Raw genomic sequence first — 17,514 nt, 5'->3', positions numbered from 1 at the left:
ATCTTTCTTCTCTTTATTATTATTGTTAATTTACAAAAGTTAGTAATACTACTATAATTTACTAGTTTACTTTATGTTTCTTTCTTCTCTTATTAGATTTTTGTGGACATTGTTATTTTTTTAACAAGTGTGTTATGAGTGACGGTGTGTTTGTTTGTCGTTATGTGTTAAAACGAGCATCATTCGTAAAGATTTAATAGACGTGTTCTGCGTGATGTGAGTTCACGTTTTGTCGCTTTTAATCACTGAATGTGAAACATTTCGGCTGCTTATAGGATTCCGCTTTTATTTTGAAGTGGCCAAAACGGATGTTGGTCACGTACTTCCGTAAACTTGTCGGTGACGTCAAACTCAAGCGCTGCCCTTGACTGACCCACGTGAGTCAGTCAGATCCTAAAACTCCCTGTAACGCAGAAATCTGCTCCTTCTATGCGTTTGATAATCTAAGATCAAGTTTGGTTCGTCAAAAATGTCCGGTAGCAGTAAATCTCTGTTGTTTTTACTGCAGCGCTGTGTCGCAGTTAGACAGCTAACGTCACCCGTAGGTATCCAAACAAGAGCCGGGTATGGGTTCGTACAGCAGCGGACATGGACATCAGCGATCCGGGCTGTGTGTCTGCAGAGGGTCGGTCACCTCAGGTGCTCAGCGATAACTAGCCGACACAGTCTCTGCACCAAGGTTAGTCACATCAGTGGTGGAAAGTAATGAAGTACATATACTCTAGTACTGTATTTTAGTAAACTTTTGAGTTACTGAACTTGAGCATTTCCATTTAATATACTTATAAAACATTATAATTATCTGTCAACCTCACTTAGCAGTGTGTTTACTTCTTCTCTGTCACTTGGCAGCTGCTGCTTTTGTTGCAGGATGTATAGGTATAATATAAACCTTCAGCGTGACATGGGCCGAGGTACTTTCTGTAATATAATATATGAAGGTACCATTACTGAATTTAATGGCAATGTGGAGATGACATCAAATATTTCTTCTTGTAAACATAATTACTAAATGTCACATGACTTGGAGTCAGTATATCTGTTTACATCGCCAACACTAAGATGTGATTAACAAAAATTGAACAGCTCTTGTGTCTATCAGTTAAGACAAACAAGGTAACTATGGACTAGATTATAAGATGCCTGGAAAAATGTTAAAGTCAGCATACGTACTTCTGTTAAAAACGATCTCTCTACTCTTCTACAGGTGAATTTCTATTTGTGTAGTGGCGTTAAATAAATTATTTTGTCTCCCAGACAGGAGGACCGTGTGAAGCTGAATACCCGCCACTGCCGGACTATGAGCCCGAAGCAGAACCAGAGAAGAAGGACGTGTACATCGTGCAGGTGAAAGGTTTTTCCTGGTCGTGCACGGCTCAGGATCTCCTACAGTTCTTCTCAGGTAAGACTGTATTTTCACTCTAGTAGGTAAAGCCTGATCACTGGCAGCATTTTTTCAAATCCTGTTCTTCTAATAAACGTTTGCGCTCTTCTCTGACTAACTGTAAAATTACAAAGTTGTGATAAATCGTTTACTTTTATGTTGCCGCTTTCTAAAATTATGCTGTCGCTAAGCCTCTTCTCTTCTCCGTAGATTGTAGGATCCGTGATGGCGTGAACGGGATCCACCTCACTGTGGACAGACTCGGGAGGCCGATGGGTCGAGCCTTCATAGAGATGGAGGCAGAGGAGGACGTCGGCAAAGCTCTGGAGAAACACAGACAGTACCTGGGTCAACGATATGTTGAAGGTTTGTTGATTGTTTAGCCTGTAAGGAAGCAGTTCAGGATCAGTGGGCAGACAGTTAATTTGTTTTTGTTTTTTGTCCAGCATCCTCGTGTAACGATGCTGTATATCTACAGCTGAAACAGTTAAACAGACTGCGAATGATGATGATATTTTTATATTATTAATATATTATTATATTATCTTGTAATTTGTTTTGATGCTGTTATTTGCTAGAATATAAGTGAATATACTTTTATTTCTGACAGTTACAGTGCCATGAGGAAATTTGAAATGTGAATAGGTCAACAATCACCTCTGGATCGAAAACAATATTTGTCTGTGCAGAAGTGTAAATGTGCAATAAGTGAAATTGCTCTAATTGTTGCAAGTTAGAAAAATAGTTGTTACGCTAAAACAGCCACTACAGAGACAGCTTAATATTTAAAGATTATATATTATCATCATCATTATTATTATTATTATTATTATTAAGACCTTTAAGATGGTCAACTTTTAGTCTTTGTTATATTAAAAAAAAGAAAACTCACCTGTCCAACAATCTTCTAACACACCAAACTGTTTTTGAAGTAATCAGCAATGACAAGAAATCAGGGACATTTAAACTTCCTGCTCTTTATGTGTTTCCAGTGTACGAAGTGACGAACAGCGACGCCGAAACCATCCTAAAGAAAGTCATAGAAGCTCCAGCTCAAAACAGGGTTGTGTGGGTCAGAGGTCTCCCCTTCAGCTGCACGGAGGCCGATATCGTCCAGTTTTTTTCAGGTACGATGCCTCAAAGTTTTCCCACCTCTTCAAACATAGTGGATATAAACAAAAAAACTTCAGGAAAGCAAAGCTCAGGATCTCGTTTTCGTTGGCAGGTTTAGAGATAGTGGAGAATGGGATCACCATGGTCACAAACCAAAGAGGAAGAAAGACTGGGGAAGCGTATGTGCACTTTTCCTCTCAGCAAGCAGCTGATGAAGCTCTGCAGAGAGACAGAGAGGTCATAGGAAACAGGTAGGATTCAAATCCTGCACCAATTGTTTCGCTACAACAGAAAATAGTAAATGTAACTCTACTGCTTACTTCATTCACTTGATTCATTTGCTGCTGCTCATCCTGTGCTGTTTGTACTGTTTGCAGATACATTGAGGTGTTTCCCAGCAGAAAAAATGAGATCTCCTCAACTTGGAGGCAGCAAACGATTTCGGCTTCTCCTCTTGCCCCCCACTCATATTCTGCCTCACAGGCCAATCCCAGAACTGGTGAGGGGGCTTTGGGCTCATCATGACCCTTTATTTTCATTTTCTGCTTCACTGTGGGAACATAAAAGCAAATTAGCAGTCAGTGTTAAAGTGAGAATAGTAGACAACTGCATTATTTGCTCTCTGTAAATACATTTGTTACTATATTGACTAAAAACAGTTGATCCTGGTGTTAACTGTGTAAACCACTGTGTTTGCTTCATCAGCGTCCCCTCAGGGCTCTGCTGTGCAGCTGCACTACATCCACATGCGGGGCATTCCTTTCCAGGCGTCTGGAGAGGACATTGTCAAGGTAAAAGTAAAGATAACGAACACGCCAATGAAGCCCGTTGTGTTGATGAAATTGAGAACAGCTGGACATGATTTAACGTTTGTTCCTCTCCTGCAGTTCTTCTCTCCTCTTGTCGTGTCCAAGATCCTGATTGAATGTGGTCGCGATGGGAGGCCGACGGGAGAGGCCGACGTTTACTTCAGCTGCCACCAGGACGCCATGGCCGCCATGTCCAGAGACAGACAGCACATAGGTGAGACTGGCAAAGAGACTTTAACAGCAGGGGACCTGGTCTTCACATGTGGCCTCATTAACTCAGTTTTCACTTTCTCTGTTTATTTCCTAGGAGAAAGATACATCGAGTTATTCCTGAACTCTGTACCGTACTCTAATTGAAGGTGAGGAACCATGGATTCAATCCAGAGTCTGAAATTGTAGCTTTATTATTACACAACTGGAATAGTTCTGCAACACTTGTGAGTTGAGTTAATTACAGAGGAGCATTGCATCTTCAAATTTAATGGGCACACTGGTTTCTTGTTGAATCACTGTAATATAGAAGTTGTAACTAAAACCTACCAGCTGGGAATTTCCTGCTTTCATTTTGTCAACATATCTGTTTTTGCTGTTTTTATCCTCTTTAATTTTTAACTTTCCTCTCTGTGGTTTAACATGTTTCAGGTGAATGCTGCAGACACACACACAATACCACTGTATTTATTATCCAGCATGACTTGGACATGAAACATTAAACATTCCTGGTGTCAGAGAAACAACACGAATGGTTTTCATTTAACAGCAGGAAGTTCTTAAAGGTTTAAGTGAATGAATTTACTATACATATTTATTTTAATATAGAATACAAATGTGTATTTGTATTGAAATGGGGAAAAATGCTTGTTTCCACACAATATTGAAGAATTTCATATTCAGTTAATTTGTCATAGAATTAAATAATGGAATAAAAATACAAAGTAGACTTCGTTCTTCAAACCAGAACTATTCAAAGAAGTAAATAAGGAGCAATTTAGGATTCCGCACGGGCGTCATTTAGTTACTTATTTTAGGTTTGACAAACAGTACACAATAATTCACATTTGATTTTTCAAGGACCACTTTAATACAGACCTTTGTGCTGCAAGTGAAATCCACGTTAAAAATCCAGTCACACACTAGTAAAATGTTTTAAAAGTTTATTGTTGCTCTAAGAAGCATTTCTACATTCTTACATTAGCGTCATCTGGAAAGAATAAAAGCTTAACTGATTTCACTGCTCTTCATACAAATCAACAAAACAAAAAAAGCTGGAATTAACTGTAAGATGCACTGATACCCCGACTTCAAACCAGCCAGGCGGAGAGCTTAAAAGTGCCATGAGAAGTAAAGACATCCAGAAAAAGTTGATTATCCAGAGAGAACAACCAGCGTGTGACGTGTGAATGTTGGATATTATGATTTGAACGCTGCGCTGTTTAAGATAAACCACTCTGATTCATGAGATGACTGACAGATACAAAGAGAAGCTTTGTAAACTTAAAGGAACAGTCTCACATTTTAGGAGGCTCTCTTGTCTGTATAGTAAATATGAAGCTACAGAACTGGTGCTGGTGCCTGTAGGTAGATCTTTGGAGAGAGCCAGGCTAGTTGTCTCCTCCTTTTTCCTGCCTTTATGCTAAGCTAAGCTAAGCTTCCCCTGGCTGTAGCTTTATATTTAGCGTACAGACATGACGTCTTGTTTCTCCTCTAACTCTCAACAAAGCAAATCAATGTGGAATTGTTGAACTATTCCTAGTTATATATGATATGTCCATTGAAGATCGATTAAATTTGGTTGTAACATTTTGATGCATCTTAAAAATGTCTGCACAACAGTTGTTTGAACAAAATGAAAGAAACTTTTTTGTTATAACTTTATACTGAATAAAAATATTTCTTTTAATACACGCTTTCCCCAGATATTGACATGTGGTTTGACAGTTAATTTTGTTTGTATTCCCCTGAACTGATGCCTCTTTGAGCACATAGTGTGAAAATTCATGCTTCATTTGAGTAAAATGATAAATGCTGAACCACTGACATCACATACTGATCCACTGAGGTGTTCTGAAAGTTCACACCTGAGGCTCAAAATTACAGAAAAATATCCAGTTTTTTATTTTTCTCTTTTAAAACTGAGTTTAAAAATATTTTCAGTTGACCTATTAATCAATAATCCACTTAGTGGACACTGTGGAGATTTTTAAATGACTGAGATGATTTCTGCATTTTTTTATGTCAGTAACATCCAACCAGGCGGCGTTTTCAGCAATTGCAGGTTTCCCTCAGAAGAATACCACAGCAGCTCAACACACGCTTTCTATCAGAGAAGAGGCTTTGTAGCTACAGCAGTATACCTGCACATACACCGCTCTCTGTGGCCCCTGGCTGGAGGCTGCTGACCTAAAATGATTAAAAATGTCTCACAGAATTAAAGACTCGCAGGACTCCATCCCATCTTTCATGGCGTTTCAGGTCATGAGGTCAAAGTGCATTTTCGCAGTGCCACTTAAACAGAACAATGCGCCTGGGGTTTCTGTGTGTAGGTGTGTTCATGTTGGCGTTGAAGCGTATTGTTGGAGTAAGTGAGAGTAGCAGGTGGTACACACAGTCTCTGGGAGAATAGAGGAAGGTAACGGCAGCTCGTTGGAAACGCAGCTCTCACAGAAAACCCCGCTGCAGTTCTTGCACTGTTTCTGAAAAAAGACAAATACATCAGGGGTAGAACAAAAAAGGGACACCAAGTTGTTCAGGTTACTACTGTATATGTGCTTCTCATTCTGCCTCAATATCTGTTGAGTCTATTTAAAGTTTCTGTTCAACAAATAACAATAACAGGATCAAAGAGCAAGAGGACTAGTAATCTGACTCATACAATGAAATAACAAAGCTCTGGCCACCAGATGTCGCCAAGTCGTCTCGAAACTCATCATCAATCATTTTAATGCTTCTCTACTTTTTGATTTTAGTCAAGTCTGGATGTGAGAAAAGCAGGAATCAGGGTTTCAGCAGCTGAAAAATAGGGAGATGGGTGAGGTCTTCGGTGTCTATGATTGATGTGAGAGGAGAGGGAGAGAGAGGAGCTGTCCAAGACTGAAGGCTGCTGCAGTAAACACCTGGTAAAGCATCTACAGGGAAGAAACTGACTACGAAGGCTTTTCATCCAAGTATTAAAAGGGAATTCTTGTTTTTGTAATTAAGTTTGTTCCAGACGACAGTTGTACGTGAACATATCTTTGTTCCATTACTTACAAACCTGCTGGTAAATCCTTGTTAAAACCATGCAAACCTACAAAATCTCTGTGTGTTACAAATAAAAATAATTTTCGCCTGAAAATTTCAAGTCTTCTTCTTTTTATTGAACCTTTACTAAGAGTCAGGAAAATAATTCAGAAGCAATGTCTTTGTACCTTTGTCTTCAGGAGGGAGTCGTCCTGTTCACACATCATACAGAGAGAAGGTGGACTGATCTCCACGAAGGAGTCCTGCAGAAAATCAAACAGTAATAGTGCTTGTTAGTCATAGCTGTTATTGGTTATTTGCATGTTATCATGTTGATATTACGACCACTAGTGTACTTAATGTCTGTGTCTTTGCAGTACGATCAGAACTGAGGACATTAATTAAGTGGGTAAATTTTTCACTCGAGTTCGTACATTATGTTCTTGCAGGATTAAATTTGTCACCTGCACATGAACCTCACCTGTTCATCTTCATGTTGTGACAAGGATCTTAAAGAGAGAGAAAAGGATGAAAGAGAATAAAAAAACATGCATTAACTATATTTCCAGGATATTTATAATTTTTAAAGCTGCTAAATCTAACTACTCACAAACTGGAGCTCAGGCTGGATTTGTCCTCCTGCCCAGTGTGCAACAGGTCACTCTCCCTTTTAACGGATGGGGATTCTGGGATCTGCTGTTATAAAAATACACCCTCAATGAACAATGACAGGGCCGACAGCTCGACCTTAACTTATCACTGTTGTTTACTTGAGCATAAATGCGAACACACACACACACACACACACACACTTACTTTTGGGACCTCCTCTTGATGTCTCCTCTCCCTCCGAGGAGTAGTGGATTGTCTGAGATGATGCTCGCTCCTTCGCTCTCGCTCTTTTCTCAACTCCTGCTCCTGAATGAACCTGAAACAACAAGATAAATATAAAACAAAGCTGGGAACTCCGATTTATACTTTGAAATACAGATTGCCAGAGCTATTGTGAAGATCGTTGTATCAAAAAATAAAAAAAATTATATATATTTATATATATCAACATATATATAATCTGTTCTTCAGATGACAGAAAGCTGATTTTTAGTTTGTTCTCATCTCATTCGCTCTGACTTTACCTGTGTTTCCTTAGCTGCTCCACCTCCGTCTGCAGACTCTCGATTTTGTCTCCAAAGTCCTGTTTGAAGAGCCGGTTTGCCTCCAAGGCCAGATCCCTCTCTCTCTCTGCCTGTTTGCATCTGGTTTGGGGTGAGTGGGTTAAAATAAACTTATGGTAAAATGAAAAGCTGAAGAAAACAAACATGGTTGGGACTTAAATTATAAAAAAATATAAGATACTGAGGACAACAGTGAAGCTTTAGCCAAAGAAGATGAAGCAGGCGGTGTTTGTTTACTGTTTTATTAGCCTAATGAGTTACTACAGTTTACACCAATGTTATGTTTACATACTATTCAAAATTAATAAATTAATTTTGCCCTTCAGTTCTCTTTCTTCTTGCTCCTGTCCAGGCCTTTGACACGTCATTGAGGATCACCAAAACAACAAACTCCTTAAATAACAATCAGCTCTCTCTTTCTTTTTTAGCTCCGTCAGTCTCTGATGGTTGAAAATGTTCAAGCACAGTCTCTGGTAGTGGTCAGATTCTTTGGAATAACATTACAGCAAGTCCACCACCTTTGTTGGCACAGAAATCACAGTGGACTTTCAGACCATCTACTCAACTTACCTTTGCCCCCCCCCCCCACTCCAAAAAAGCATTAATGGTGTATTTTTTAAGAAACGCCTACCAAATAAAAGTATAAACCTGAACACAAGGATTGAGAGCTGCTAAGAGGATCGATTCAGTCCACACTACTCAAAGCTGATGCTGGAGAGCCACTGCAGGAGGTTTGTGGGAAGATGGTTTTTATTTTCAACAACAAAGGAGCATCGTACAGAAAAGATAACATCCTAGTTCGGTTATTTCTATGTTAGGCAGGGTTGTATGTTTGTCTTCGGGTTTATGAAAGCGGGGAGCTACTGCTGCAGCTGGAGCAGCTTTCCTGCTGCTGAGTTCATGTTTCTGGCCTGCTTCACCAAATGTTTGTCACTGATTTAGAATTTGTTTTATATGATGAATAAATAATGGAAAAAAAATGATAATGAAAGTGAAGGAGAAAAAATTACAGGACAGTCAGAAATCACAAATCTACAATAACAATGATATCAATAACAACTGTGGCTGTGCTCAAGTGTCCTCACCTGGTCTCTAGTTGTTTTACTGTCCCTGCCATCTGGTTTATTTTCTCCTCCAGGCGAACAATGACTTCACTCTTCTGTTTAGAGCCGGCGTCTGCGCTCTGAAGAACATCAGCCATGATAAATGTGATAATGAGAGACAAAAAAAACAGAAACAGAGCAGCACTTTGCAGCGTTTACCTTTTTAACACCACTCTCACTTATCACAGATGATTTAAAGCAACTTCTAGTCAAGAACATGTCTCATGAGGTCTATTAAAAGTCAATTTCTCTACTCGTATAGTGATTCTCTTAACCAATCAGAGTGGATCTCCGATCTGCCACTGATTCAACATGCTGAATCAGCTAAAAAAAAGCTGCCAACAGGACTCCAAACATTGCCAACTAGGCCAAAAGCTGCTCAACAATGTTTGTGTTTCACCTTACCCAGGAACATAAACACAGTAAATACTGTTCGTCTAAAGAAAGAGAGCTAGTGCTTCTTTATTTATTTCAAATCTGAGCCTGTAGCAGTGTAAGCCTAAAGTTTGGTGCTCACCTTTGTCACTAGAACTACTACCCATTTCCTGGATTTAAACATCTGATATTTCTTAAAGGGTTCCTGCACAGATGCAGCAGTGATGTCTCACCTGCGACTTGTGGCTAAGCTGTTGGTTAATGGCACGAAGGTCTTCCAGCTGCTGTCTGAGCTCCACCAGTGCATCCTGTTTCTCACAGATGTCTTTCTCCAGCATCTTCATGGACAGCTCCATCTCCTGCTTCATCCCGATCTGCACCTCCAGCTCCCTCTCCACATCCTGCACAGAGACACCAGCTTTAACTTCAGATCCACACTTCACACGTCGTTTCACCCTGGTTATATGCACATATGTAAAGTAAAGCTTATTATATCAATGAAACGACAGCGTTGTTCAGAGTCTGAAACTTACCAGTCGAAGCAGAGTTTCCTCTTTGAGCTGCTTGCGTGTTTCCCCCAGCGCTTGTCCGTCTGCTGCTGAATCGCTTCTTAATGCCTGAATCAATCAAACCACTTCTTTTACAATCATTCCAAGTATGTGTCACATCACTGTGAAAATGTTTCTGAATTCCCAGTTGATGACATTAGTGTATGGAGGATATTCTTTCACCTTTCTGGTCTCCAGCTGATACGAGCTCTCCTCCTTTGCTATCTCTGCATCTTCTTGTAAAGTGATGATCCTGTTATTTGCCACTGCGAGCTGCGGAGGACAGTCATCAGTAAAACGTCAAACAAGCTGTCACGTTAAGAGACGAGAAATGTGTTCGTGTTTGAAATTCTGCTCACCTCTTCTGTTAGCTTAGTGTTGGACTTTTCCAGAGCATCCACCTTGGCCTGGAGATTATTTACTGATGCACTATGAAGATGCAGAAAAACATTTTAATCATTGAGCTCAACAAACTGAAACGAGGGAAGATGGTAGCTGTTTCTGACAAACCTTAAATGTCTGTTGAGCTCCTCCACGTAATTCTTCTGATCGAGAATCGCTGTGATCTGACCGTCACTGAAGCAGCAAATAGAGAAAGAAACAAAAGTTATTTGTCTGTTACCTAAATATAAATCAATTGGTAAAAATGTGATATACTGTTCTACTTGGTTGCAGTCCTTGTATATTTGCAATAACTCAGTAAAAAGGAAATAAATAACCTGGAAAGTAAGATTAATTCTGTGGGTTTTTAAATGTTGGATGTAAGTGATGATTTATCGGGAAATGAATCAATAAGTGTTCTAAGTAAATCTTAATTATTTTTATTTGTTTACTCATTTTCCCCCCAGATTCAGCAAAGTAAATATAAAAAAACAATATATTAATGACAGGATAGATGTTAACTTAATGGTCAAAGTATAAAAGCACCCAGCCCTACACCAGGCCCACACTTGTTGTAGGTAGTTTCAGAAACTAAAACAGGTTGAAATGAAAATCACTTTGGTTAAAGAAGAGGAAGCAGCACTTACCCTTCTGCACTCTTACTACTGTGTCCGCCATCTTTGAGGTACATTGAGAAATCAATTACCCCGACCTGCAGAAGTAATTTAATTAGATACAAGATAAAAAAAATCAATGCCGAGAGAAACCACACTGCAGCTTATGTATGACGTGATTTAAAGTAAGATGTGTGAGTTTTGTTCAGGTTTAGTTGCATCATGAGGTTTGTAAGTGAATGGCTTTCACTGCACTGTATCTACATTAATTCGGTTCAGAAAGCTAATGACTGGTCTACTGTGGAAGAACTGTACTTATGACATTAAAAAACAGCTTTGATTATTCTTGTGTTGGAGGAAGTGAAAATAGAATAACCTGTGAGTCCAAGTCTTCTCCTTTCATACAGAGATTGGCGTCAATGACATTTAGCCCAACGAGCAGCCCAGCGATGACAGCTCCCTCCTCCTCCATCATCAGTGCATTTGGCTCGTAGAACTCACTAGAGACAGGAGATCATTAGGTTAGAAACAGTGTCACTGCAGGACATGGAGACTCAGACAGCAGTGACCACGGAGTCTTGAGCTACAGAAGTCTTGTATCCAGCAAGAATGGGTATCCCACAAATATCCCACTAGCAAAACTGTCTATTTAATTTCTATTATATTTTTAGAAAGAGGAGATGCACACCTGAGCAGATCCTTTCTGTTGATGATGGTCTTCATGTAGTCAGAGAGTTTCTTCTGCATCAAGGCCAGTCGTAACCAGGCACGTCCTCTTCCTAAGGGAGTTCTGTAATCAGGGAAGTTGTATTATAATATAACTAAAGCATAATAATTAATAAACAACGGAAAAGTGTAAAGATCTGAAAGTAGTGGTAGGACAAAATAAAGGAGTAACTCCCACTGTGACAGATTGTTTGTGATACAAAAAAAGAAAAACAAAACTGGACTTATAATTTCAACAAATTAAATGATGACTGCTCTCTTTAGGGAGGTGGGATGACAGGCTTACTTGAGGCCCGGCAGGTCTTTTACGCTGGCGGTGATCTCTCCAGCCTCAGGTGTCAGCTTCTCAACCAGTTCCAATGCGCCCCAGAAGGACTTGTTCTGACCCAGGAAGGTCTTCTTAGCTGATGGTAGAAACATTTTCTCACTGAGTCTCATCACATTAAAACACAACAAATAAATACACTGGGTTCATATGGATGAAATACTTGATACAGCTGATATATATATGTGAAGGTTTGATGTGTGCCACACATACTTTTCAACCCATGTTTCAGACAATGCTCCATCACAACAAAGAACTGCTGGAGAGGTGCATAGTCAGAGTCAAGCGTGCGCCCGAGGTTGAGCGCAGACTCGATCAGGCCCTTGATGCTCAGTTTGGCCATGTTCATCAAGTTAAGCCTTTCAATTGCAATGGGATCCTTTGGATCTAAAGGGAGAAAAGACACAAAAACATCCTTATATCGTCCTCACAGCTCTGACATAGACAGTGGCCCAACAGCAGGAGTGACTCAACAGCTAATCAAATCCTTTGTTTTCCAGGAAGCACAGATAAAAAGGTTTTGACATGGAAATATGTCCAGTGGAAAAACACGCTTTTTAGGAAGATGGAATAAAAGCGTTGTCTTGAAGGTTTCCTGTGTCAGTATGAAACCTAAGACTTTAAGATCTAACAGGAAAATGTTTTATGTAGTTTAAATATGAAGTTATAAAGGCTTTAGTAGACGTAATGTTTGTATTACATCACTGATAAAATGTTGTAAATCTGTATCAGGTTCACGATTTGGATATAAGATCTGTAATTACACTGCAACACAACAAAGCAATTAAATACTGAATGAAACTAGACTAGCTGAGTGTATTTTCTGTTTTGTTTAGTTTTAAAATGCAACAGCACATCAGCCTGGCTTCTGATTCAGTCTGAGTCACACTGAAGAGACTATATTTATCTACTCAACAATAAATGTGGACTGACGTTAATAATATAGAATGTAACATCAGCAATAAAAGGACAGAACACATCAATACCAGAGATTTTATGTCTTATGTGTACTAAAATAACATCTAGTCTGATTTCTGTGTTTTTAAAAACTCCAATAAGGGAAATGAAAGTTCCCCTTTCAGTAGTCTCAAGCTCAGACAGCTTTAAAATGAAGTGTTAGAGTGTTAACCTGCTACTGTCCACAAATAACTGTACGAAACAATGTGTGTTAAATACCCCAGGTTAAAAGTTCAACTACAATTCAAATGGAAATATATGGAACTGGAGATATAATTAGCTAATTAATTAAGATGTATTGTTGTACATCAACCACCTGACTATACATACACTGGTTAAACTAGTTTAGGTTAGCTCCACCTTTACCAGCTGCAACATTAGTACTGTCCACACATTTGTGAATCAATGATTATAAGAATATCACATTCACAGATGGGTAACGAGACACAAAGAGTATTTTTTAAAGTAAATGACTTGAGTACTTCTTCCACCACCGTCTTTAACTTCAAGTGATAATTGTCATCTGCAGCGTCGTTATAGTAGATCATTGACCTTCTTCAGAGCTGCAGGGTTTAATTTGTCAACTGCTTGAAGAAAAGTCTGATGAGAACCCCCAACCTGCTGTTACCGAGAGAAGGCGTGGCAAGAGAGGGGGAGGATTCGTGGTCCAACACATACAGTTTTCTCAATCAAATTTAAAACCATAAAAATACAGTGCATACTGCAGCATGTTTGTTAAAAGCTGGATATGTGTTCACTGCCAAATTTAAATAACCACCTTCTACTAAATCCTGTCTTGTTTAGTCCTTAAAGTAAGAAAATCAGTGTAATACAGCAGGAAAACCTGTTTTACATTTTACAAGATCGAGGAAGACGGACACTAAATACTATTTATGAAGTGTGTATTGTCAAACATGCTCATGACAAAACAACCTGCACTTCCTGGTTGCTCTGTTGCCCAGCCCTGGCTTATTTACAATCAACGTCATCCTGCTGTGCAACTCTCAAGGATGGTAAACAGCCTCTTTTTAAATCCATCATGACACAGCTCAAACTGGACCCATTACCACAGATCACCAGGTGAAATGTGCAGTGTCTGGGGACCTTGTACAACACCACACCCTTAACAGGGATCACACAGCAAGCCAAAAGCCTCCTCTGGCGCTGAGCTAATCTGTCACATTACCTTCATGGGCTGGCTCTGGGTCTGGGGTGAGGGAGATGTCGTTGAGCTCGCGAAGGCACAGCCACTCGCCATCGACAGACACGCGAAAGTTGCACAGATAAATGGTCTCTCTGGCGGCCTGCGTGATTTTGTCCGTGGTGGGAGTCGGAGTTTCACTCTGAGGCGTCAGATCAGACATGATGACTCAGCTGATGTGAGGCAAAACCAAACACCACCGATGGGAAAAAGGCGTAGTAGCTTTTGTTCCAGAAGCCAGTGAAGGCCCCAGTAAAATAACAGGTCAGAGAAAATAGGGAATCAGAGAGGATGAAAGCAGCATCCAAACAAAAGAGAGAGAAAAGACCAAGACAGGGAAGGCCTCAGCAGCTTTCAGCAGGTGTCAGAGGAAGTACTGCTTTCTTTCCTCTTTATGCCTGCATCCTTCTGTCCTCCTTGATACAACTGCATAGAAATACGCTGCTGTCTTGAGAGAGGCTGCTCTGCCTTCTCCTCCTCCACCTCCTCTTCTGTCTCCTGTGATCCCTTTTGTGCAGACCGGGAATTTAAAATGCAAGAAAGCACCGTGCTGAAAATCACAGCCCTCCTCCGGTCAGCTTAGCACCAGTTCACTCTGATTGGATTGCCTGTGCACCGCAGTGAATGCACTGGGTGGGTGTTGACCAAGATGGCTGACAGCTAGTGCTGGGTACAGCAACACACTGTCACGTGAGCAGATGGTGCATGCGTAAAAAAAGAAAAGGGGGGATGGTGGGGTCCCCAGAGTACTCAGGCAAAGCTAATGTTGCAGCAGAGGAATCATCTGTCTCTCAAGCATCAACAGTGTCTCCTGACCTGAAACAGAGGCGTTTTATATCACAGAGCAAGGATAGAGCTGGCTGCAGCAGCACAGCAGTTAGCATCACAGGTAAAAAGGCCAAAGATCCCGGACGTGAGTGATTATTAGAAAACTAAGTCATGCTCTGGTTATAAAATTAGAAATGCCTGGTGCCTGATGTCAATGGGGGCTGATGGTGGGAGCTGTCAGAGGATAATAAAATACACACATAACAAAGAAGCAAAGGAATATGCACATTATATTCTTAATTATGGGAAAAGAGCATTCAGCGCTCATTTAACTTGACTATCACAGCTGAGTGGCTTAAGAACCAAGACAATAGTCAAGCTTCATCATCACATCATGTCCAGTAATTTTCAAAAGACTCACTGTGGTACTGACCACGCTGTTGTGTTACCCTTTTCTCTATCCATAGTTCCTGTTTATCTTAGTAATATAACCTGAACAACACTTTCTACACATTTGAAGTGTGTCAAAAATGCTGTTTAGTGGCAACTGGACTTGTAAGTCCAGTTTTTACTTAACCATGACCTGAATATCTGAACATCCTCACAGACAACACACCATTGCCTCAGATTTCACAACAATACATCACTGATAAGTTAAATTTTACACAGCAAAATGTCCTGTAAGCATCTATCTTAGTCACATTTTAATAAACTATCACCAACTGTTTTTAGTCATCAGCAAATAAAACAACATATTCCTCACATTTAATAAGTCAGCACGAGCCAATGTTATTATATTTCTTTACGGAAAAGACTCAACATATACAAACAACATTACTGAGCCAGGTTTCAGTCAAACAACTGACAAGTAGAGGAAGCAACCTGAATATCAGACATTACTTATGTAAAGCAATACCACAGTCTTGTATGATTTGGTTTAACAATGACAGGAAGGGAACACGAGCTGCAACTAACGATTATTTCCCTTGCAATTAATCTGCAGGCCATTGTCTTCTTAAAGGCCATCCACACTCCCATGGCATTTATTTTATAGTAAGATTTCTTTTTACCCCAAACTGACTAGCACTACTACTTAATTAAACATTAATTGCTGCAGATCTACAGAAACATTAGTGACCTACTTACACATTGGTCCATGGCTAATATGTTTTTTCCTGAAGCTATATGGCAATAGTTTATTATTATGTCCCGATGCAGTACAATGAACATATAAAAGCAATGAACAGCAAAAAAAAAACTGTAAAAGTTTGGCTCATTCATGGTAAACATGTGTGAAAAACAATAATAATCACAGATACAAGCTAAACAACAGCTGGCTATAACCAGTCCACCCTTAAATCTATACGACAGCAAACATCAGATGCAGTTTATCAAGTCTGTGAAAACAATAAGACACAGACACACACAGGAAACCCAGCAGAGAGGAAAGCTCACAAGGCAACAGCATGGTGTGTGTAAACCAAACAGCTTGTTGACATTAGCTAGGTGAACTGATTCACATACCACACCATGCTGTTCAGCTACATATACTCCTGTCTACCTGGTTAACAAGAGGACAACAGGTTTTTATTTCTGTCATGTCATTCAGCTAATTGAGAGTTGACAGATTTCTTTAATCACAATTTGTTTGTTGGGGGAGTGACAAAAGTTAGCTAACCCCCTCCCAATAACAACCTAGCACGGCTAACTGAATATTAGCACTGAACTGGGTCACTGAGCGTTAGCTAGCTAGTTGAAATTGGACTTTTTAGCACTTACTTCTGCCTTTTGACTCGATTCTTTCGATCCTGAAGTCATACTGTCGAGGCGGAGTGGGTGACAGAGACCCAACCTTCCCAAACCTCAGGTTGGAGGAGTTTAAAGCCTCCTTGAAGTAAATCACCGAGGTCGGAGAGAGAGTCTCATCTGGACTGTCAACGTGTCCGTTTTCATCCGAGGAGTTTTGTACCCCAGGACTTTCTGGAGCCCCTGTGGGTGACTGAAGAGGAAGATCTCCCACCGTATCCCACTCTGCCATCCTCCCTCCGGACAAAGTCACTTCATGTGACCAGCGGGTGGACTGTCAGTCAGCGGGGAGCTAACATGAGCTAGCTCGGTGCAGCTAGCTGCTCTGCTCTCCGCCGCCGTAGTTAGCAAAACAACCCAAATGTCAGTTATTTACTCCCAAGTCTGTCCAGTAATCACTCCGCCTTTTAGCCTGTCCTCCACGGTCTCCGACTGACCCGGAAACAGCTAGGTATGAGCATTTTGGTCCAATCTGACGCTAAATTCGCGAGAGTTTGTTCGCTGTGTCAGCGGTACCCGCTCACATGACCGGAGACGGTGCACGGAGCCGGAGATGAGACGCTGGTAGTAAACCCAAGAGCGATGCCGAGCTGGGGATTTCTCCCGTCAGTCATTGCGATTTGCGCCGTAGCTGCTGTGCCTCTTGTATTTTTACACTCTCTGATGACCTGTTTTCGGAACAACAAAACGTTTTATAATTAGTTTTAATTATCTACAAATTAACGTAACAGCACTAATAAAAGATTAAATAAAGTAAATACACTTAGTTGTTTTCCAAGTGTGTCCTTGACTAGACTCAAAACTGATTTATTGCATGTTTGTTGTTTACATTCAAGGAAAACACAATGATGTAACATATAATAAAACGATTAAAATACAATATATTATACATACTGTATATACAGTAATATATTTTTACAGGTACAGATATAAGGATTCATTAATGTACAGTATATGTCATCAACTTCCAGTTAGAATGATACCAAATATGTTCTTATGGACAAGTACTG

At 40.1% G+C, this 17,514-nt stretch overlaps 2 protein-coding genes across 8 annotated transcripts; one reads left to right on the top strand and one right to left on the bottom strand.

Moving 5' to 3' along the window:
* The first annotated feature begins 334 nt into the window (after window positions 1–334).
* grsf1 (G-rich RNA sequence binding factor 1) lies at window positions 335–6,687 on the top strand. Of its 3 annotated transcripts, none has more exons than XM_026343413.1 (10): window positions 335–679; window positions 1,258–1,402; window positions 1,595–1,750; window positions 2,377–2,511; window positions 2,610–2,748; window positions 2,875–2,996; window positions 3,203–3,288; window positions 3,385–3,520; window positions 3,614–3,665; window positions 6,273–6,687. In XM_026343413.1, the coding sequence occupies exons 1-9, from the start codon at window positions 470–472 to the stop codon at window positions 3,661–3,663; spliced, it is 1,179 nt and encodes a 392-aa protein (XP_026199198.1). In that variant the 5' UTR covers window positions 335–469; the 3' UTR covers window positions 3,664–3,665; window positions 6,273–6,687. The 3 variants fall into 3 exon arrangements, with proteins under 3 accessions (XP_026199198.1, XP_026199197.1, XP_026199196.1); XM_026343412.2 differs by lacking the exon at window positions 6,273–6,687 and adding an exon at window positions 3,949–5,229; XM_026343411.2 differs by lacking the exon at window positions 6,273–6,687 and having other exon boundaries at window positions 3,614–5,229.
* rufy3 (RUN and FYVE domain containing 3) lies at window positions 4,447–17,053 on the bottom strand. Of its 5 annotated transcripts, none has more exons than XM_026343407.1 (18): window positions 16,478–17,052; window positions 11,986–12,159; window positions 11,734–11,851; window positions 11,410–11,511; window positions 11,098–11,221; window positions 10,755–10,819; window positions 10,237–10,302; window positions 10,086–10,155; window positions 9,910–9,999; window positions 9,712–9,795; window positions 9,412–9,579; window positions 8,786–8,883; window positions 7,662–7,781; window positions 7,342–7,453; window positions 7,136–7,218; window positions 7,007–7,034; window positions 6,714–6,788; window positions 4,447–5,999 (listed from the first exon to the last, which is right to left on the bottom strand). In XM_026343407.1, exons 1-18 carry the CDS (start codon window positions 16,734–16,736, stop codon window positions 5,856–5,858), a joined length of 1,980 nt encoding a protein of 659 aa, XP_026199192.1. In that variant the 5' UTR covers window positions 16,737–17,052; the 3' UTR covers window positions 4,447–5,855. The 5 variants fall into 5 exon arrangements, with proteins under 5 accessions (XP_026199192.1, XP_026199191.1, XP_026199193.1 ...); XM_026343406.1 differs by having other exon boundaries at window positions 7,136–7,221; window positions 16,478–16,736; XM_026343408.1 differs by lacking the exon at window positions 16,478–17,052 and adding an exon at window positions 13,916–14,703 and having other exon boundaries at window positions 7,136–7,221.
* Window positions 17,054–17,514: the final 461 nt, after the last annotated feature.

Source organism: Anabas testudineus, chromosome 9 (genome assembly GCF_900324465.2).
Source record: "Anabas testudineus chromosome 9, fAnaTes1.2, whole genome shotgun sequence".
Classification (NCBI taxonomy): Eukaryota; Metazoa; Chordata; class Actinopteri; order Anabantiformes; family Anabantidae; genus Anabas; species Anabas testudineus.
This window is presented reverse-complemented; position numbering and strand designations above follow the sequence as displayed.

What these genes read in the sequence shown, in the direction of transcription:
- grsf1 (XM_026343413.1), top strand. Translation starts at nt 470, where the DNA reads ATGTCCGGTAGCAGTAAATCTCTGTTGTTTTTACTGCAGCGCTGTGTC. An exon ending in GGGTCAACGATATGTTGAAG is followed by an intron (nt 1,751 to 2,376) that starts GTTTGTTGATTG and finishes ATGTGTTTCCAG; the next exon opens with TGTACGAAGTGACGAACAGC. An exon ending in CTGGAGAGGACATTGTCAAG is followed by an intron (nt 3,289 to 3,384) that starts GTAAAAGTAAAG and finishes CCTCTCCTGCAG; the next exon opens with TTCTTCTCTCCTCTTGTCGT.
- rufy3 (XM_026343406.1), bottom strand. Translation starts at nt 16,736, where the DNA reads ATGGCAGAGTGGGATACGGTGGGAGATCTTCCTCTTCAGTCACCCACA. An exon ending in GAGCAGCTAAGGAAACACAG is followed by an intron (nt 7,454 to 7,661) that starts GTAAAGTCAGAG and finishes TTGTTGTTTCAG; the next exon opens with GTTCATTCAGGAGCAGGAGT. An exon ending in ATCAAGAGGAGGTCCCAAAA is followed by an intron (nt 7,222 to 7,341) that starts GTAAGTGTGTGT and finishes TTTTTATAACAG; the next exon opens with CAGATCCCAGAATCCCCATC.